The sequence below is a fragment of the Thermobia domestica genome, chromosome 18 (genome assembly GCF_964235325.1).
Source record: "Thermobia domestica chromosome 18, izTheDome1.hap1.1, whole genome shotgun sequence".
Lineage (NCBI taxonomy): Eukaryota > Metazoa > Arthropoda > Insecta > Zygentoma > Lepismatidae > Thermobia > Thermobia domestica.
In genome coordinates, this window is record NC_137471.1 from 8,097,671 (window position 1) to 8,121,290 (window position 23,620).

At 36.2% G+C, this 23,620-nt stretch overlaps 1 protein-coding gene across 1 annotated transcript in view; it reads left to right on the forward strand.

Annotated features, from left to right (window-relative positions):
• The window catches only part of r (carbamoyl-phosphate synthetase 2, aspartate transcarbamylase, and dihydroorotase rudimentary), a 263,246-nt gene that overhangs the window by 77,707 nt on the left and 161,919 nt on the right, over positions 1–23,620 (forward strand). The window contains 5 exon segments of the mRNA XM_081746006.1: positions 2,456–2,663; positions 5,167–5,385; positions 8,409–8,607; positions 13,662–13,813; positions 18,205–18,309. Of these exon segments, the coding sequence (XP_081602132.1) occupies positions 2,456–2,663; positions 5,167–5,385; positions 8,409–8,607; positions 13,662–13,813; positions 18,205–18,309 (883 nt within the window).

Genomic DNA, 23,620 nt, shown 5'->3' on the forward strand with positions numbered 1-23,620 from the left:
GACATTAAACAAAGGTTTAAACTTATATTGTTAACAATTTGTATTTTGTGATTCTTATTGTATATAGAACATGTAAAACATATCCGGCGTTAGTATCAATATTTATTTAAAACAATTTTGTAGCTTGAAAACGTCAACCTTATAACGGGAAATTCGACAATATCTTTGCCAAGTTGGTTAGTCAATAGTTAAAACAACTTCTATATACAACAAATTCAGTGACGTACTTGACTAGGCCTTATTGCTGCGACTCTTGAAAATTTAAGAACTCGCGATGGTTGGAAAAGAATGAAACAAGAAATACTTAAATGGCGACGATCTTCGTGTCAAGTATTTTCAAATATATGACTATTAACCACAAACTATATAGATACGAAATATGTTGTTCACATCGTACAACTATCAACAGACTTTTAAGAATGGATGAAAGAAGAAATAACTTCCTGAAACTCGACTTACGGCAGTAAGTAGAGTAGCTTAATTTAATGCGGTGATTTTTTGTTTTGTGAGGAATAAATTAAATTGAAGGTAATGCGAATTTCAGTATGGTAAGTTAATGTACAATGACTTTGTTTTGTGTTGAGTGGATTTGAGCGTCGTATGATTTCCTGTAGTATTGCAGAAGTGTTCCAGCGTTTTAGATTAACTGAAGAAAGTAGCAGATAAGCTGTGGAAATTATTTCGATATTGAACTGTATAAAAGCAGATAGGTCCATAATTCATGTTAGTGAATTGTTCCTTTAACAGGTTTTGCTCATTCCGTCCATTTTAGCACGTTCATTTATATACCTTCTTTGATGCTCAGCAACTTTGATTTCACTTGAGTATACCTTTCTCTTCATCAGTGCTCTAACCATGGTGGTGTACCATTTCCCTGAGATCACCGAAGTCAAGCAGTGCAGGTTGGTTTGTACGTTGTTAGGCAACCATTGGGGAAGATCAAATGGTATTGATGCAGCTTTCATCCAGTCAGGACAATTCGTTAGCCCGTTGAGAAAACTAGCAACAAAGGCGAAAGGATTCGCGATATGCTGACCATTCATCCTCAATTTAATAAGTCACTGCGCTCAGTTTAACAGGTTCCTTGTAGGCTTCTTGCCACGGAGTGATCTTACACCTTTTGCTTCAAGTACCCCAGAAAAAAAATCAGATAGTATCTGGTGAGCTAAGCTGTCACTTCTTGCAACACTATGCTTCCCAGTCCAGTTAGGGAAATTGTTATTAAGGATTTGGCTTATCACTATGGTGTAATAGCAGATAACCTATTCTGTTACAATCACTTAGAAAGGTTTACGCGTAATCCATATAATTGAAACCACCTCTCACCCAACACCTTTAGGTATCTTAAGGTCAAAGAAGATAGTCCACAAATATGTTTTCTCTAAACCTCTCCACTCCTTGTTTGCTGATAGACACATTACCTAAGTAAGAATAGTATTACATTGTATCTCGAATCTTTCTGTTTCACTCGAATCATTTCAGTGTTTTCTGGTACTTTGTTCAGTGACATCTGTAATTCTCCAACTTGCTAATCTGGACGCATAATTAAGGTTCCTTCCTTCCCACGGAATTCTCCTGAGGAAATAAAATAGAACACTATAGAAATAATGTGTTGCTTTTCTGGAAATAGAACACTGCAATGATTTAAGTGAATCACAAAAATTTGAGGTTTACAAGGTGAGATTGTTCTTACTATTCCCTCCACTCTTTTGTCATTTAGAAAAGTCCATTCACTGATTGTTTTGCAACTACAGTAGTACCAAGTATTTTGTCGATTAACTTCACAGTTGAAGACACTGCTTCGTCACTGAACAATACAGTCTTTGAGTGAAGCAGCATCCAACCCATTAGAGACCTCTTCAGATATCTCTAATCATCTGTCAGGAGTGTTCTATTACAGAAAAGGGGCCGCGGTGGCTCAGTGGTAGAGCCTTCACCTCTAGAGCATGGTGTCCTTGGTTCGATCCCAGCTTGTACCAAGTTAACTTTGTGGTGGACTGACACCGTGTGTGTAGGTTTTCTCAGGGCTCTCCCGTTTCCTCCTACTTTCTTCATTCCACCATTCCATTCATTACTCATCATTCCACTGTTTCCTTTAGCCTAGCCGGCATAAGCATGGGACGTAAAACTTAAAGATTTTATTTCATTTTTCTATTACAAAAAAAAAAAAAAAAAAAATGTTAATATTTTCAGGAGTGTTCTATCTATTACGAAAAAAATAGTGTCATTATTTCCTATATGTCTAGAATTTTTAATCAATTTGTATTTTAATATAATGCGATCATCTTAGACTTAATACTATAGGAAATGATCAACTTGTACAGATGATCATGATTACATGAAAAAACTGTCAAAATTATATAGCTAACCAAATTAAAGAGGTCACCTTCCCAGGTTTTACTGGATCCAGTGATTATATTGGTTCTGTTTCATTTATATATTTATAATTTTTCAGATGGAAAGAACTGACCAATTTGGAGTCTGCTAAGGAATTCTGTGAAGAAGTAGGATACCCTTGTTTAGTTCGTCCATCGTATGTGTTAAGTGGTGCCGCAATGAACGTCGCTCATTCTCCGGAAGATTTGGAAGCGTACTTAAAAAATGCAAGTGAGGTCAGCAAAGAACACCCTGTTGTCATCTCGAAATTCATTCTTGAAGCAAAGGTAAGGCAGCAGTTTTTTTTTGGGGGGGGGGGGGAGTTGGTTAGTTTGGAATTTATAGTGTTTTCGAAACTAGAAACAAATTGACGTTTGGAGAACCACGTGATACACTGTTGCCACTTCGTGTGCATCATGGTGAGTTATCAACTGGAACTGTCCTGTGAGTCTTAACGAAAAGGAAAATCTCGAAATATTGGTTTGTTTAGATGGATGAAAGGATATGTTTGTTGTTCCAGTTTGTGCATGTTGTGAAGGGGGGAGTGGTGCAGTGTTTTTTAAATCACTTCCACGCACAAAAAAACGAAAGACGCTTCTTTCGTTCTGAAAACGCGTGTTTACTATTTAGCGGCAACAGTGGAATGTTGAGATCTGTTGCCAAGGAAACCCTCCACCCACTGTTACTAAAATGACGTTTATGATTCGACCCTCGCTGAATGACCGCTATAACTATGTGACGTAGATTCCCTTCTTCAAAACAAATTTTGAGCTGTTAATTTGTTTCTGATTTTTGAAAGCATTTTAGTGACCCTTTAAAACATCAGGGTTATATGAGACGTGGATCTGCAGCGTAATGTGGGATCCGAACCACAAAAGTTCTTGCCAGGAATCAAATCCGCTTCTCCCATACTGAAGGCACTTATGCTAACCATTGCTATGCATATACCCACGGGGAAGCTGAGTGTTTTATTATTCCAGAATATATTTAGTTCTAAAACTATAATACTATTGTTCAATAGTTGTATAGTTTATTTTTTAAAACTATTTACTTGCATTCGTTCTTGAAAATTGATGTGTTAACATTTAAACGCCCATTGACGCAACTGCTGCGGTCGGGGCTTTAAACTTTAGTAGCTCAGCCCCTAATTAAGATACGAAGATGATTTTGGTACCAATGTATTCCTGAAGAATGCAACTTTCCGCCGGTGTGCACTTTATGTATGTAAAGCGATACCACGACGGGGGGGAGGTAAATTTTGTTGTTTTTTCAATTATTATTATTATTATTATTTTTTTTTTTTTTTAAGGGGGACATTTCCCCTTTGGGGCTACATTCATAAAAATTGGTATATGAAACCTTGAAGTAGGCCACTACCTGGTAATATTCTGTATTTGTATTGCTTTCTTATATAGGGAAAGCAGGGAGGGGGGCGAAGTTGGCTTTTTTTATTTATTTATTTTATTTATTTATTTTATTTTATTTTATTTTATTTTATTTATTTATTTATTTATTTATTTTATTTTATTATTTTTTTTTTTTTTTGACATTACACTTATTTTTACGACAAACATCAATAACTCAGCCTCTAATTAAGCTAGAAAGATGATTTGGTACCAGTGTATTTTTGAGGGATGAAGCTTTCCGCCAGTATGCATTTTATGTATGTGGAGGTACCACGGCCGTGGGGGAGGGTTAAGTTCTTTTCTTTTTATCCAATTTTTTTTCATCAAGTTTTGGGGAGCCATTCCCCCCTCCTTTGTGGTACACGCATAAAAATTTATATTGTATTGCACCAGTGGCTATAAGTTTTTAAAATATTGTTGTCACAATTGTCTGGCCTACACGTTAGCGTCATTTTGTCAGCGTAGGGTGACCGCAAGGGTTGCCAGGGCCCCGCAAAGTGAATTTTTTTCATACTTTCTAAATGATTTTTTTTTCCTTCTATGAATATGGCGGGAATTGTACCAATGTTACCTCGTTGGAATCTGTGCTTTATATGTTTTATTCCATTGTCAGAAAATTCCCCATGAAATCAATATGGCGTTATAAGCTTTAGTAATAAACCACTCAACAATTACTGATGATAGACTATTTTACTAGTGTGTTTACTGAATACTAAATAACTGCATAAAGTAGGCTTTCTCAACGTGTTTCATATCACGATCCCAATTTATAACATCCTGATGCCACCGATCCCCGTGAGTAATTTTTGGTTTGTAATAAGATTTTTGATTATTGCTGCTAACAGTTGTATATATGTGTAGCCATCATTTTGAATAATATTTTAATATAATTTTTGATGTATTTGTGTTTCTCTTGTGTTTCCATACGCTTCCTTTTTTATTCCAATTATTTTTTAAACCATTATTTATTTGTTCAATATTCTTTACTGTATTTCACAAGAAGTATAGACATATACATATACAGTATATTTATCTAAATAATAAGTTCAAAATAATGCTTACAAATATATTTTTCCGCAACTAGAAAAAAAAAACCGAGGGGAAAATAGATAGAAAAGTTGGTGAAAAACTAAGTATTCGAAGGTTTATAAGAAAATATTTCTTCGCAATACATTAGATACTAAGTAAGTTTTCTATGGTAGACAAGATGACTATTTTTATTCAATTTCTTAAAAGTATAAGCTCTAATGTTCGGTGTCCTCGATGCCCGTTCTGGATCGAAATAACATTAGGATCGTACATTTCTAAGACGTGTTCTATATTAAGGAATGTTAGTTTAGAAGTTGTCTTTTGAGTACTCGATATATATAACTCTTTCTTTCAGGAAATCGATGTAGACGCTGTGGCATCTGATGGCGTAATATTGTGTATGGCTGTATCAGAGCATGTGGAAAACGCTGGTGTCCATTCCGGAGATGCCACGCTAATGACTCCTCCTCAGGACATCAATCGACAGACCTTAACCAAGATCAAAGCTATCTGTCATGCTATTGCTCGATCGCTGGAAGTAACGGGGCCATTTAATATGCAACTAATCGCAAAGGTAATTATTGAGAGCCATATATCAATTTTCTGTACGTCGTAGACACCTTTTGTGAATTATGGTTAGCTTGTTGTAGTGCACGTTATACATTATTGAAAACAACAATTACAAATCAAGATCGTAGAACTTTATTTATATATATAGGGTGTAAAGAAAGGTTGTTTACAACGCTTGGGAGGTGATTCTACAGATGAAAACAAGTAAAAATGTCTTTGTAACACAATGTCCATCTCGGCCTCCTAACCGAGTTACGGATGTTCAAAAGGGTGGGAAAATGAACTTTGAAGGCTAATTCTGGCAAAACAACAAGAGATAGAAGGGCGGTGTTAGGCGGCCCACACAGACTCAACATGGACTATCCAAAGATACTAAGATTAGATGTGTACAGGGCGAGCACTTCACATACATCCTCTCAACTCACTTTGCCCTCATAACGTCCGCGGCATTCTTCGCATCCTTTGGGGAATCTATTTATTTAAGGATTAAGAATACATCATAAATTAGTCTGGGCCTAATATGTCAGTGATCTATTGAGCTAACAAAACACGAAAGTTTACCTGATACGCAAACTCAGTAAGACTGCCTCAAATCAATTACCTTGTAACGTTTCTCATCAATCTTTCCTCCAATATTTCGAGTGGACACATTGCTCACATTGAGAATTAAATGAATTTCTGTTGAGTGATTAAGACGACGTTCTAATCAGGAAAGAATCCTTTAAAAAGATGACCTAAAACACCAATGAAAAAGGTTACTAGTAAATTTAGTTAGTGTACTAACATTAGTGCTACATATACGAGGATAATTCAGAAAGTAATGCCTCCAAGGTGCCTCCAACGCGAAACAAGGTTTTTTATGCCGTGGGCGAAGAATTGTGGTGACTCCTGGCGACACCATTGCCCAACTGCTGCTTCCACCTCCGCATCACAACTGTAACGTTGGCCCTTAAGGTGATTCTTAAGTTAGGGGGAGAGCCAAAAGTCGCAGGGCGCAAGATCTGAACTATATGAAGGATGAGGCAGAATGTCAATGGAGGATGAGGCAGAATGTCAATAACACTTTGCCAGCAGATGGGACTTTTATACGGAGAGATGACACTTACGAGATGGCGTGACGGTACCCCGTCGACTGACTCTTCGTTTCCGGGTCGTAATGGTCTATCCACGACTCGTCGCTGGCGATGAATGTTCCTGGGCACACAATTTTCCGCAGTCAGAAATTCAATGACAACCCTCTGTTTCAACTGGTCGTCACCGCTGGATGCCATAGATTTCTCCAGCTTAACCATCAGTGCATTAATGATAAACAGTTCAGAATGTTTGTAGTACTATTGGCTTGGAGGCATTACTTTCTGAATTACCCTCGTATATTATATATATATATTGTTATGAAGTAAAATAATAACAACAATCTATAATTGAAAAGATAGCCATAATTGGAAAGAAACAAGAGGAAAGGTAGGCAAACCATAGTATCGATAAAATCCATGCAATATTCATAATTACCACTGTTGAGGCACAAAATACAATGTAACATTCGTATTGTAAGAAGAACTTAAGCCATTGTATGCCCCTGAGGATGAGTGATCTAGTGTCTTGCTCGAAATATAGGAGGTAAGGTTGATGAGGTTCAATACTGAGTGAGTGATTTGAGGTATTTCAGTATGTTGTATTCGCCCGATAAATAATCAGTAAGATTGCTTTCAAAACATTAAGTACCGTATTGGATTGATTCAGTCATTAATGTCTTACCAGATCATTTTCTGGGATAACACTGTAATCAGGGTCGTCTCGTTGGTGGGACAAGTGGGACAGTACCCGCCCATCCCGTAGGAGGAAAATGTTAAGCTCTTCAGGAAAAGAAAGAAATCTATTATTTGTAACTCATTCTTGGAATTCATAATATTTATAGATGATGAATTATATTTATAGATATATTTTTGTAAGACATTTTTATGATTGTATACTCCTAATGTTACGAAATACACTTACAGTGAGATGTTACGAAGTACACTTACAGTGAGATATCACTATTATTAATAAGAAAAACTCGAAGTTGGCACAAAGTAATTTATTAATGGTGGATATATATCTTATAGCATTATTACTAGGAGACACAAATCGAAGGGGTGTCACTGCATGCAGTATCTGTAAAATGTACACAGCAAAAACGAGGTGTTGAAAAACACAAACTGACTACTACTTTAGCGTGTTACTTGTGTGTTGTTTCAACACCAAGGACATAGTTTTCCAAGTATACTAGAAATAACTAGTTACTGGCTGTGAGAATTTGCATTGTTTTTTTATTGTTTGGTATAAGTAAAGCTTTACGCAGTTTATTCGGCATTTATGCCAAGTAACGAATAACGTTCTATGCTTTCTGTAATCGGTGACTAATAGTTTGTAAACCTTTGAATTCTAACAACAGTTAAATAAGTATCAGTGCTGCCATTTGTTTTCCTTATCTGTTATTGTTAGGTTCTAGTACGTACGAACAATAGATGGCAGAACTGCTACTAGGTATTTCTGATGTGCTTGGAAGGTGGTGTTCTTGGTGTTAAATTAATACACAAGTAACACGCTAAAGTGGTAGTCATTGTGTGTTGTTTCAACATCTCATTTTTTGCTGTGTAATTCTTAACGAAGCTATGAACTTAGTTTCTAAGGCGGAAAATACAGTTCCGCTTCTTCCAAAAGAAAAATCTCTTACATGAGATGTAGTGTAGAATCTAGATGTTTTGAAGTCTTTGAAAAAGTTCTTTTGCGTAGATAAAGAAGAATGTGAGAAGATAATGCAAAGCAGAACCTTATAGAAGTGAATAAGAATAATTTTGATTGGAATGATAATGTAGATTAATAATAGAATCCAATGACAATATTTCTTCAGTGATGAAGCGTTGTTTTCTGAGCAGTAGATTTGATTGTTAGATGGAAAGATAAAATCATTTAAAAACTTCCAGTAATGTAAGATATAAGTATGTACATTAATGTTGTTATATTTTTTTCGTCTATTTCTTTTTTCAGGACAACGAAATGCGAGTGATTGAATGTAATGTAAGAGTGTCGAGATCCTTTCCATTTGTATCCAAAACCTTGGACCATGATTTTGTTGCGATGGCGACTCGTGTTATAGTTGGAGAGAAAGTGGAGCCTGTTGATGTTCTCTTTGGTTGTGGAAGAGTTGGCGTCAAAGTGCCACAATTTTCGTTTTCTAGACTAGCAGGTACGATTATAAACAAGTTTTGCATTAAAAAAAAAAAAAAAAAAAATCCTCTTGCCTTTGCACACTTTTGGTTCTTACTGTCTTGACTTAACTGTCCCAGTGGCCCATTAATATTTTATATTTTTTTTTACTTTGTTTTTCAACATGGGTCTTACCAGGACACTTCACAGCTTTCTTTGTTCTTTAATTTTAAGGAATTTAAGACGGTAGCCATTGGACGTATAGAGGTAGGCAGGGTCCCTCCGACATGCCTGGGGCTCCCGGATGGCGACTCTGCTGAGGTGTCTTTGGGATTCGGTGGCCTGGGTGAGCATATCCCAGAAACCTGAGTAACGGCGAACATGGGCGGGAGGTGCCTGCCTTACTGCTCGGACACCACGCCTGCAGAGCATGAGAGAACTTAACTCGCTTGCAGGACCACCTCCACAAGTAGATAACCGGTAGGCACTCAGGACTTCGGTCATCCCACTCCCTTAGAGAATAGGGGTAACATCGCAATCACGAGTCAAGGCTACGGGACAAACTTCGCACCACATGCACGAGGACAAACCGTCCAAAATGGAGGAACTATAGGCTGGTCCATCAAATAGGCCAACGGCCGCAGCACGCCTAACTAGCGTGTGAAGTGCGGTAAGTACACCACTAGATCCTAATATCTGTCAATGTCTATCCGGAAAACAAAAAATCTGAAGAACTACTTGATGGATAACCATCAATTTTGGCCAGTATAGAGAGTTAGATGTTAGGAATTCAGTTCGCTAATGGATATTCAAACCGGAAATAGTAAAAATCAACCATGTCCGGTTTTATCGTGTCACTATAGAATAAAAATGGTAATAGATAGCAAAAAAAATCTACAATCGATTAAGCGTCCCAAGAATACTTAATAATAGATGCTATGAAGTGCATCGTAATAAAATGATGAAGCTTACCTTTGCAGCCGTGTTCCTCTTCTTTTAGTTTAACATTTCGACTCACGCTGAAGTCACGTTTGCAACCATTTGTTGCTGCTTGCACGCTGGAGCATCTATAGTATCAGCGTTGAAAGTCCTGTATTAAAAAAAATAATTAAAAAAATCACTAATTCCCAGCCCACACTAGATTTCTTTAACCTTGTTTACTTTGACACTTCGTTTGACATTATTATCAGCCCACTAGCACACGAATAAGAACTGCTATTTCTAGTAACGGTTTTGGTACTTACTTACTTGATGTTCAGTTTTACTTGTCACTGTGCACACTGGTTTCCATGTATACTTACTTATGCTTAACTGTATTTAATAAATGCCATGTAAATATTTACAACTATGTGCAAATTCCTCTTCCTATTTAAGTATTGTTTGCTGTTAGTTTGATTGAATGTTGTCAGAACTTAACGAAAAGGAATTTGTGTGTAGTTGTAAATATTTACATTTCATTTATTACAGTAACTATGTATTTATAGAAACCAGTGTTTATAGTGACAAGTAAAACGGAAGATCAAGAAGTAACATGTGACAGCAAAACCATTACTAGAAATAGGTGTATTAGTGGGCTGATAATAATTGCAAACGAAGTGTTAAAGTGAATAAAGTTAATGAAATCTAATGAAGTCTGGGAATTAGGGATTCAGTAAAAAGTAACAAATGGTTTCAAACATGACATCAGCGCGAGTCGTTAATATTAACATACCCTACCCCGCCGAAAAAAAATAATCACGGGTGTAAAAATAAGTTTTGTCATTTTGTCCCAATACATTTCATCTTCATCCGTAACTCTCTACTTAAACCGGAAGTAATAGAAATCCACAACTGCCGGTTTCAATATTGATCACATAGAACATAACCGATAAACGATTTTTTTCCGAATTGATTTAGCGTTCTAAGAATAGGTACTGGATTCCTTTTTAACCATCTATTCAAACCGGAAGTGGCAGAAATAAACAATTTCCACTTTTAATGCTGACTGTTATAGAGGTAAAACGGTAATAGATAGCAAGAAGCAGTTATTTGCACTCAGGTAAGCGTCCTAAGAATACATTCCATCTCGATTCTAATATCTCTACTAAAACCGGAAGTGATAGAAATTCACAACTTCCGGTTTCAATATTGATGTACGTGGAGCAAAAGCAATAAGAGGTAGCGAAAAGCGTTTTTTTTAAATAGGTTTAGCGTTCTGTCTATAAATAGCCTTATTTCTTAACCTTCTATTCAAAGCGGAAGCGGTAGAAGTCAATCACTTCCGGTTTTAACGTGGATCGCTATAGAGTATAGATGGCACTAGATAGCGAGAACCAGTTGTCTGCAATCTATTAAGCGTCCCATGAATATATTTCATCTTTGTTAATCGCTTTACTAAAACCGGAAGTGATAGAAGTTTGCTATTACTTCCGGTTTCAATATTGAAACCGAATTCCTTTATGTGGTGTACACGTGACACTGCTTCTTTGATATTCCCACTTCTTTTTTTCTTTTAGAGTCTTCATATAATCTTAAGTGAGCTCTGTGGTGGACAAAAACACCGTGTGCGTGGATTTTCTAGGGGTTCTCACGTTTCCTCTTACTTTGTTCATTCCACCGTATCATTCATTTCTTATCATCACCGTCTCCTTTAGCCTAGCCGGCACAACCATGGGACTTAATACTTAAACATTTCATTTTCTTTATAGAATCTTCAATGTAATTCTATAAACTTGCTGTTAAGTGTCTTTTCATTGTACTTTCTTAACAACTTAATAAATGTTATGTATAATTCATTGATAGGTTTTTGTTTCTGTTTCAATAAACTATTAGTAGCCTAGGTTACTTTTGATTCTTTGTGATCTCAGATAAGAGAACAAGGAGGGCGTTAAAAAAGTGTGTAGTGTATAGAGAACATTAAAAGGAAATAAGTATAGCAAGTACCTATTGTTTTCAATGTGTTACTTCAGCAGTAGATACAATCACGTAAAGAAAGAAAGAAAGAAAGAAAGAAAGAAAGAAAAAACAGTGACACAGGCCTCTCTTAAATAAGTCCTGTGCTTTTATCTGCAATATTTTAAAAATTATATATATATATATATATATTCTGCCTCTTTTTTGAAATCTTTCTGTGGTTTGGAACAACATATTTAGTTTAGACACGAGTAAGAATTAAAGCAAAATTCTATCAATGTATGCTTGTATTATGAAAAGAAATATCACCTTTTTTGTGTAAGGTATCACCTTTTTTTATGAGATCTGAAGGTTAGACTCACTCGTCCTCATTGTACAAGGGATTTTTTTAAAGTAAGATCCGCTTGGCAATATCTAAGTAAAGCGTGAGCGTTCATAATTTCGCATCGTCTCCCGGCATACTTTGAGTATAAATAGATACTTTTTGAAATAGCGTCGGCAGCGTAAGTTTTTTTGTGGTGTATGATGGGAAAGTTCAAGAAAATCGAGCGTCCACTGTCTCCAGCGTATCAATAAATTTTCCGAAGCATCACGTTCTGTTCCTCTACAAAATGTGTCGGAAGAATTGGGCTTTCAGGCGAAAAACTTTTATGACATGAGTGCAAAAACTTGTCTCCCGATACACAAATGTCTCAACTTCTACGGAAATTATGTTGAAAAGTAGCTGAAGGTATGTAGAATCTCCTAATAATATAATATGCTTGAAATTTTAAGTAGTTCTTTATTATTATTATTATTATTGTAAAATGGATCTTACTTTGAAAATGTTCCTCATAAATACGTAAAGAATAAGATAGAACGAAGTTGAGTGTGTTGAGAAGGCGAGAATAGTGTGAGGTTAAAATTGCGTGAGTTTAAATTAAAAATGGAAGTTCATAAATGTTTGTAAGTAAATACGTAAGATTAGTTAAGGATTCCTACTGAAATCTGTCCAAGTCTTGAATTAAGCATTATATCTGTGAAAACTTCACGATGTTAAGGTCCAAGCTCAACCTTATTAGCACTTACTGTTAGCAATGGCGTTGAAGGACCAAACACTATCATGAGGTTAAAGTTATATAAGTTTGAAGCCAAAAAGTTTCATGATGTTAAGTAACCTTGAGAGGCAAAAACTGTCATGGAATTCAGGTAAAGTGAATTTGAAAGGCCAAAAAAGTGAGATGGGTTTGACGCTAGGTGAGTTTGTGAGGCTAAAAATAACATGAGATTGAGGTTTAAAGAATTCAAGGAGCCAAATAAATGACGTGGTTGAAGATAAAGTGAAATTGAGGAGACAAAAGTGTGATGTGGGACTGAAGAAAGTAAATATAAGATTCAAAAAAAAGTAACGTAAAGAGAGGGGAAAGAATTGTGAGAGGCTTGGGCTAAATTGAGGAGCAAAACAGGTACGCGTGATTTGGATGAAGTGCCCAACTCTGACTGGAAAACGAATGAACAATTTCTTTCCTCAGTTCCCAGTGTATTTTAAAAAGAAAATAATCGCCTACCCTTTGGAACTGGCCATGAAAGGCAAAGAGTTGTGAATAAGGGTAAACGCATCACATTTTCTTGATTTTGACGCTCATGGAAGTGATGTAGGCAGCAGCATTATCCCCCTTTATTTCTCCAGGCTGCCTTAAGTACTCATTTATGAGAATGAGTGAACCTCAGTGGGACGAACGTAGAGCGAGAAAAATTCTTTTGTCTCCACTGAGAATCGAACCCGGAAAACCCAGGCAATATTAATTGTACTTAAGGTCCCGAGTTCGATTCCCGGTGACAACACTCGGTCGAAAAAGTGTAAATAGCCTTTTCAGGCCAGCTATCCTGAATGAAGTTTTACTGGGTTTTCTTCATTCACACCGGGCAAATGCCGGGGTGGTACCTAACTTATAGGTCCCAGGCCGCTTCCTTCCTTCCCTTTCCCGGATAGTGTGCTCGCCGAGAAACGTCATTCCTTATACGTGACAGGCTAAATGAGCATAGATGCCGAAAGCTCAGAAATCTAAATCCCCTAAATTAACTGTACTTAAGGGGTAAATCTCAATAGTGAAAGTTTTAAAGAAAGCTTAGTGAGAGTATTTTTGACCATAATTTCGTCAATTTTTATAAAAATTTATAATAAGAAAAGACACGTTTTATTTATTTATTTATTTTTTTCAGGTGCTGATGTGATGCTTGGTGTCGAAATGGCTTCAACAGGAGAAGTAGCTTGTTTTGGTGAAAATAGATATGAGGCCTACTTAAAAGCGATGCTCAGCACTGGATTTCGAATACCGAAGAAGACTATTCTTGTTTCTGTAGGCAGTTACAAGGTAAGACATACATACTACGTACCACAGTAACTAGTTTTATTATTCTTTCATTCTGTTTGACTACCAACGGGATACATGTGTCCCATGCGATTAATTCAAACATTGTTGGGACGGGGCCGCGGTGGCTCAGTGGTAGAGCGTTCACCTCTGGCGCATGGGGTCTCGGGTTCAAACCCTGCTCTCGCCAAGTGAACTTTGTGGTGGACAAACACTGTGTGCGTGGGTTTTCTCGGGGTTCTCCCGTTTCCTCCCACTTGCTTCATTCCACCATTTCATTCATTTCCCATCATCACCGTCTCCTTTAGCCTAGCCGGCATTAGCGTGGGACGTAAAACTTAAAGAAAAAAATGTTCTCCCATCGGGTCAGAGTGACCAAGAGACTGTGTTTAGTTTCCAAAACTGTGTACAGATGTCAAGAATATCCCACATTAAAGGAGTCGTACATATAAAAGAATGTTTACATTTAAAAAAAAATGGTAGTCAAAGGGTTAAAGCCCAAACCATAGCGAGTAGGGTCAAACGAAATATCAAGGTCAAATTTGTATTGAGTATAGGGCAAGATTTACATCTAAGACTCTGGCATATCTTGAGTCGAATTTACGCATGGTCCACATGGGCTTGGGCCCAGGGGTGGCATATTTAAAAAAAAAATCACAATTGAAATACGGTATGCGTTAAAAAACAGACTGTTCACTAGAGGGAAATATAAAGAATAAATATTGAAAACTGTTGGCACCTTAAATGCAACCGAGTTTTCCGGTTACGATACTACTGGTGCTACAAACTGAGGTATTGCTTAATAGCTGCCAGCGTAAAACCATAATTTTGTTGTTGTTTTTGTGTACATATAAATAAATACGATCAAATAAGGACAAGGATTTTCTCGGACCCAGAGGCATAATGCATTTTTTTTTATTTTTTTATTTTTTATTTATTTTTTATTTTTTTTTTTTTTTTTGGCCTGGTTCGGCGAAAATGTTAATACGGCCCTGGCTTCAGGTACGAATTCAGTTCTCGTAATTTCTTTGTAAAGGTCAGGAGTCATCACTATGGGAAAGTTTTTTCGATTTTAGATGAGATGATGAATTATAAGATAAGCAAGGTTCATTAGTATCTGTAGAAATAGTGTTGGATAAGGAAAGTGAGAGTAGAGAATTTTACAATTTTTTTTCGGTAAGTTTCGTGCACGACTGAATCGCTAGCTGATCCTCAGTTGGAGTGTGTTGACGAGAAAGTCTCGAAGTAGTTGTTTAGAGACAATGTCATGATGGAACAGTGGGTTCCTTCGAATAATCAGAGCGTGGGGTAGGGAACGTTTGATGTTACATGAGCTCTTGATATGAATGTATTACATTTTATTGGTAGGTTTGATATGTACGTCAGTCTCGAGAAGTCCGTTCTCAAGTTTTTGTCTATATCAAGAGAAAATCCAAGTGAATTTGGCTAGGCACTTGTTTAGGGACAGTAGGAATAGTTAGAGTGCTTGTTGGCGGTAGTTTTGCATACCCAATCTACGGGTTGTCCGAGAAATCACCGTACCCTTAGGTTTGTGTATCATAAGAAACAGCCAGTATAATTTTAACTTGTGGTATTAGTAACACTATTTTCATGTTACAAATATAGTTAATACCTCAGCTGCAAGAGAAGAGAACCATGGATCGTGTGTGGGTACACCAGAACGGAGCTTCAGTACACTTTGCTTTTCAGGTGGTCATTTCCTTAATGAATAATTTCTAGGTCGCTGTTTTCCATGGCATGATTCTCCAATATCTCCATCTCCACTGAAATGAACCCCACGACGCACGGACCTTAACAACACTAGACAGCTTATTATGGAGAATAATAAAGTTAGATAGCTCTCATGGTTGGTACTTGACAGATGAGAAATTGCGCGAATGTGTGGAGGAAGCCATTTGAACGTTAATTCCTCAGATGCTCCGTAACATGTCCGGGAAGACATAGAGACACATAATTTGAGTATACAGCACGATGGAGCACATACAAATTCACTGGATACATAGGAGCCGCGGTGGCTCAGTGGTAGAGCGTTCGCCTGTGGTGTTTGGGGTTCCGGGTTCGATCCCAGCCCTTGCCAAGTGAACTTCGTGGCGGACAAACACCGTGTGCGTGGGTTTTCTCGGGGTTCTCCCGTTTCCTCTCACTTTCTTCATTCCACCATTTCATTCATTAGTCAGCATCATCGTCTCCTTTAGCCCAACCGGCATATCCGTGGGACGTAAAACTCAAAATTTCATTTCATTTTCACTGGATACATAGTTTGTGTATGTAGGAATCAGCAACAGTATCAATAAATAAACTAAAATTACACTGACATTGGTCTCTGTGATTCTCAAACCTATTTGAACACCCTGTATTTGTCGGTCGTCAGCTAGATCAAGAAATACTATTCTTATCACACTTCCAGCTCTCTGCTGGCGTTAACTTATAAACGACACTTCCTGAAGATGAACATTTTCCTAATATCTTGCGTATCCTATACTCAGTAGAAGCTGAAAATGCTTTTTCCGACCGCCCTAATAGCATTTATTAATACATCCCCTCTCCCAATTTCCATACCTTCAATACGAAGCAATCCTTTTGAAAGTCTTCGCATCTCCACCGAAGAAATGACACAAATCCAGATTCAAAACATGTCCTTATTTGATATCAGTTTGATTTTCTAACATTCTGTAACATTTTTACTAATCTGGCAAGTACGATTCTTTCAGCCCCATGTGCACCCTTAAATGAACTATCTGACGTTGACAAAACTCCTCTTTCAATTCGCATTAACAGTTAATGACATTCCTGCAGCGCTTGACGTGTTCCAAAACACAACCCACCAACAGCAGTACATTTGACCACACATTCTTCATAATCCTTCCTCCAGACTCTTCCGTATTCCCTAGAAAAAAGATAGGAAGGAACTTAACATTTACTGTTCCATATGGGAACCACTCCCACATATTATATTGATAAATAGAGGAAACCACGCACCAATTATTCTGTGGGTTCGAATTCAGTGATACCCCCAAAGAGTGAAAAGTGTACTATACTGGAACTCGAACCCGGAACATCCAGCGTACCGTGCCGATGCGCTAATCAACACGCTACCCAGTCCACTCCCTGAACAGCTATAGACCTCCTCACCCTTGAAGTGTGTGTTCATTCATTCAGACTATATGGTTTGTTGTATGAAGTATCACTCTCACTTACCAAGTATGTATCACCCCACATACTTAACTTCTTTAATAACTTAGTGGATTAAATTCACTCCATTCCTACGCTTTTATTTATTCATTTTTTTTGTGCTTTTAAAATTTTTTTCTACGTATTTTTTATTCTGTATTATCTCCCATGTTTCGTTATTTTTGAATATTTCTTATTTTTATTTATTAAATGTTAAGTTCCTTGCCAGTAGCTTGTCATAATGTCAATTCTTTTCAACATCGTCTGTATATAGTATTACACTCAGTAAGAAGTTGAACCATCGAAAACGTTAAGCAAACATATATGTGGAAATTAAAGTTTAAAAAAATCTACATGACTGTCTACAATATGAATATTCTGCAAATATTAAATAAATACATTTAACTTTCAAGCTTCGAACTGCTTCGGACTGTAAAGAAAGAAAGAAAAAAGAGAGAGAGGTAGAGGTAGGTAGGTAGGTCCAATCACATACCACTGTTAATAATTTGGAATGTTATGGCGGAAAAACATGTAGCCAGGTGAATTTCAAGAAAGAAAAGGAAGCAATAGGAGAGATACACAACTGGTAGAAAATCACTGCAAAGATACTTCTTGTCTTTACTTCTTGCTTCGTCGAACTGTCATTCAGCCCTCCCCACTGGTCTAGTGTCCAGCGCACTCGCCTTTAGTGCAAACGGTCATCCAGGGTCGATTTTCGGTGGAAAAGCATTTAAAGGCAATATGGTGGCTGGGATCCCACTTTAAACTGTAGGTCTACGTCTCAAGTAGCGTTGTTAGTGAAAAGAGACGCTGAATTTCAAGACAATGGATTGTTAGTCCTATAGATTCCTTTAGTGTCTTTCCGTGGGTGACGTTACCATCTTTCTAATGTTTTCTCCTCTGTTTTGTAAACTTCTGCATTGATTGGTTACATATTATTCCATTACAATATGTTCCGAAGTTCCTAGTAGTGTGACACATATCTCGATTTCTCTCTCTAGCGTTTTCTTTCTTTTCTCGTTCACACTCCTTTCGAGTCATGGCTTAAGTTACTGCCTTGAGTGAAGTTTGTTTTTGATCTCAACAACCGCAGAAGTACTTTTGATATATTTATTTTTTAAAAGAACATGTAACTATACATTTTTATATTTAATATGTTTTACATTAACGTTTATAATATTTTTTTTTATGAATTTCTTTAGCACAAGATGGAGCTTCTATCTAGCATGAGGAGACTTCAAAAAATGGGATATAAACTGTATGGTAGCATGGGGACTGCTGATTTCTATACGGAACATGGAGTGAATGTAAGTACCACACTTTCGAATTTCTTTCCAGTTTTATATATGTGTAAAAATGTAAATAGCAGTGATCCTAATAAATACATTCACCTGCAGTTTGAGAGGCAGGATGGAAGAGTTTATGGTTAATGAATCAGATATAAATATCCATTATAATGTAAGCTCTTTTACCAGACCTTTTTCATTCGAACGCAAGGGTTTCAAATTAAGTTGACATGGGCATTCAAAACAGCAGTTGGAATAACTTGATTAACACCTTTACCGTCGTCACCAACCATAGAATGCGGTCATGGTGGTGGAGCGCTCACATCTCTTACGAGGTTCGGTCTTAGACTATGTGCGTTTGTAGCTAATAAATCGTGTCCGTACATTTTCTCGTGATGCTTCAGTTTTCTTCTGCATTTCCATTCCACTGATTCTTCTAGTATCATTCACTTTCATTAATCATCCATCTTCTTTAGCCTAAACGGCATTAATCGTGGAACGTAAAACTAGAAAATTCATCTCATTAACCAATCATAGAAGAAACATAAAACTAGAAATTTTGTCTCATTAACCAATCACAGAAGAAATATAAAACTAGGAAATTCATCTCATTCACCAATCATAAAAGAAACATAAAACTAGAAAACTCATCTCATTAACCAATCATAGAAGAAACATAAAACTAGAAATTTCGTCTCATTAACCAATCATAGAAGAAACATAAAACTAGAAAATTCATCTCATTCACCAATCATAAAAGAAACATAAAACTAGAAAACTCATCTCATTAACCAATCATACAAGAAACATAAAACTAGAAATTTCGTCTCATTAACCAATTATAGAAGAAACATAAAACTAGAAATTTCATCCCATTAACCAATCAGAAAAGAAACATAAAAGTAGAAATTTCGGCTCATTAACCAATCACAGAAGAAACATAAAACTAGAAAATTCATCTCATTCACCAATTACAGAAGAACAAACACGAAGATTTAAGATACGTATTCTGTGGATCCCCATTCAAATCTTTCCTTGCCTGTATCTTTAAAATTCACAGCTGTCAGCGAAAATTCGACATTCAACATTTTTTGAATAATATGTGATAAGATATTGAAGAGCAACCTTTTTAGTGAGACTAGCTGAAATACTTGTTCTTCATACAAGGACAAAACGTTTATAGAAAGTATTTGAACCTCTTTTATCCCTTAGGGATACGCATTCCAATCAGTCTTAACGATAAACATCCCTTTCTACCTCCACCTCTGCTTGCTTTCCATCCCGATGAGGACTGAGCTTGCACTTAAACGGCATCAGTCGTGTTACTACAAGATGTGATCAAAAAATACGGTGAATAATTTTATTAGAAACAAGAAATACGGTGAATAATTTTATTAGAAACAAGAAATACGGTGAATAATTTTATTAGAAACAAGAAATATGGTGAATAATTTTATTAGAAACAAGAAATACGGTGAATAATTTTATTAGAAACAAGAAATACGGTGAATAATTTTATTAGAAACAAGAAATATAGTGAATAATTTTATTAGAAACAAGAAATATGGTGAATAATTTTATTAGAAACAAAGTAATAAGCTTACATGGAATTTGATTTAATCTCCTTCAAAGTACCGTCCTTGGCTAGCAATGCACTTATCCCAACGTTGAATCTATGACTGGAAGCATTTCTGGAAGACTTCTTTTGGAAGGGCGTTCAGCTGCTCTGCCGTGGCCCTCTCCATGTTAGGAATGGTGTCCAAACATTTTCCTTTAAGCACGGTTTTATTTTTTTGGGAAGAGCCAGAAGTCGCATCATGTTATATCGCACAGTGGATGTGAACAGACAGGAATATTTTTTATTTCGGCCAAAAACTCCTGTTCGTCAGTCAAAAGTCGGGGGAACGAATTTCGCACTCTTTTTTCTCATTTCCAAATCTGTGGTTAAAATGCTTTGTATGAACCCGGACGAGATGTTTAGTTCTTTGGTAAGCTCTCGAATAGTTATTCGCCTGTTTGAACGAACAATTTTCGCCAACTTTCGCTCGTTTTCTTCTGTTTTTGAGGTTAATGGACGTCCCGAACGTTGCTCGTCTTCCACCGACTCATTTCCGCTTTTAAATCGCTCATACCACTTGTAAACGGTCTTCAGAGTTACAGCATTATCACCATACATCAATTTCAACATTTCGTGAATTTCTTTGGCACATTTTTGCAACTTGAAAGAGAACTTAATGTTCACGCGTTGTTGATGCGCGACAGACACAGTACACACATCACTCTAGCGGCTCTGAACGCTGACTGACGAGTCAGAATGTGTTCCAATTTGACGCTGCCTGTCTCAGCGAATCAGGCTATCGGATAAATTACAGCAAGTGGTTGTAGGGTCAGCAGTTGGGGCCAAAAAAAAAAAAAAAAAAAAATCGTTTACCGTATTTTTTTGATTACACCTTGTATTCATCTAAGCGTCCCCGAACACTATGGATTAGACACTAATACCAGTCATTTTCGATTATTTTTACACGTTACCCCCTGCGCACCCCACTCCTTACCTCTATGCCAATGAGCTATGAATTTGGACTTAAATGGCATCGAGAATGTATCACTATTCATTTCAGTAACGTCAAAAACTATGAATTAGACACTATTATTGATTGTTCTCCATTATTTTTACATGCCCTCCTTTAAAATGTGATAAAAAGCCTAAGTTAGGCCAGGGACGACTCATATACCAAAAATCGTCGTAATTGGCAGCAGTCTAGAAAGAGTTAAAGTACATTTATCTTTATTTACGTAAGTGATTGCGTTTGTGTCTAACCTGATTGATGTGGAAGTAACATTTGGTACAAAATGTATTTGTATCTCCTTTATGACGACTTTTAACCTCATAGGTTGGAAGTATTGTATTTTGTTGATCGGTCTACATAGTTTCTCCAAAACTTGGAGGAGAAAAGGACTGTATTGTAATCGAGTCCCACATTTCCATTTTACGGAATCGGGTTCACTTAAAGCATTGGATTGCTTGCGCTTGTGATAGCACTTACCTGTTTGTGTTGACCAGTATATCACTAACAAGCGAAGCATTGCCTTAACACATCAGTATGGTAGACAGCACTAGGAACATATTCCGTAAACATGGGTAGTCAGTTTGGTGTTGCAATCTACATAATGTGATTTATTTATCTATTATTATGATTAATACTGTCTCCTTTATTCTACACGGCATAATCGTGGAACGTAAAACTGAAAGATTAAATGTGTTACTAATAATAATTTTACATACCTTGTTGTCAATAAAGAAATGAACTCCGCATTTTTATGAAATTGCTAACAAAAAATGATTGTCAAAATTCGCTTTTCTTTCGCATTTTACTTGGAAACCTAACAGAGTTTACAATCCTTTTTATGAGCATAGTTTTAAGACATTAACCCTTTCGAGATGGACATGGCATGTAAAGATAACATCTGGACAAATGTGATTTGTGTTTTAATAGTAAGTCATTCAGTACCCAACATATTCCTCAACATATTTGCTTGGAAGTCCTCAACATATTCTTTCCATCTTCCTAAGACTTCACTTCTCTTGCTGGCTACCTTTCCATTTTTATTTTGTACTACTAGCGTAATATACCCCCGTGTTTCCTCCGAAGTTCCATAGATTTCACCTCCTTGTACATTTCCTCATATGTCCCAACTCTAATTATTCTATGTTCTCGCTTTTTTTTTTCTTTAAGCTCTTCCCTTGCTCTGTCTTTCTCTTCGCAACTCGTTTTTCAACTTCCTGTACATCTTTCTTCCCTTTACTTTATCACCCTGTTTCCGTGTCTTCCTTTCCTTCATTTTCTGCAACATCTATTCTATAACCCATGGTTTCTTAGCCGTTTTGTGTTCGCTGTAACCTACTAGTACTTTTTTCTGCAGCCTGTGCTATATACAAAGTTTAATATGCCCCTACCTTCTATTAGCATCCACATCTAGTTTTCTTCGAATTTCTCAACGAAAAGATTTCTTAATTCCTCGTTTTTCAACTTTTTAGTATTCAACATCTTGTTGCCCACTTAGAAAGGTGAAAATTGATTTAAAAAGAGAAAACACCACATACCTATATTATATACAAATTTTAACTTTTATTTATACGAAATAAAATTACATTAAATGTTCATATACAATATTTACATTCAAATACTGTGTAACACTATACATATCTATAATACAGACATTTAGGAGTATGATTCCTATAATCTAGTATACATGCAATCATATTAAAAAAAAATACCACTAATATATATCATCCATTGTGTGCTTCTATTCTTATCCAAAGAAAGGTTTTCGTATATCGGCTTACAATCAAGGCCAGCGGCAGACAAATAGCATACATTTTTATATCATGTATCGTACCCAATCTTCAGATAGAACAATAAGATATTTATTATAAAAGAAGTACTGGGAACATTCCATACCAAGATTAAAATGTGTATTTCAGAAAATGTTAAAAACATAAATTAAGTGATTTTATATATATATATATATATATATATATATATAATATAGTGGTATGCGACTTCAGCCTTTAAGTAACTTCTGTTCTACGTGCAATGTCCAACTTTGTTCGCTAGCTTTTATTTTGCCAGAAATGAAGTATGTATAATTCTTTCTTCTGAAAAGTATAGATGATAATAATTTCCTAAAACCGAAGAAAAACTGAAGTAGTTCATATATAAAATAAAATATAAACTAGTTCACATACAATGCCATTGCGGAAATAATAACATTTTAATCTTAAATGAGAAATAAATCACTTTGGACTTGTTACAAAGTACTAATATGCAAGTTTTGACATTTGGTGCTGTTTCCACTGTGTGTAATAATACTTCTAAGTATTATTAATGTGTTTGTTTAACAGTAAATATCCTTCAATATACTAACTTGAACTTTAGTCTTTACATAATCCTTTCATCCATCAATGTCATTTTTTAAAGCTTAGATGTTCTTTTGGTTTAGTATGAAAGATAAAATATTAATACAAAATCCATCTGAATGCAAACAAAACAACTTACACCGCAATTTATAGACTCTTTAGTCGACAAAGTAGCTAGAAGGTTCTGAAATGGTGAGAACACTTATTACAAACAACACATTAGTTTAGTGTGAAACGTGCACCACATGCCTGTTCCTATTCTCAACATAGTCATTCAATATTCTATTAGGTTTCTTCGAATTTTCTCCAGCATGAGAAGATAATAGGACAGCCCATTGTGATTATTATCTTCTCTCAAAGATGATCAGATCCCAAACTTTCAAAAGTAAACCTAAGATTTTAAAATTTCTAACG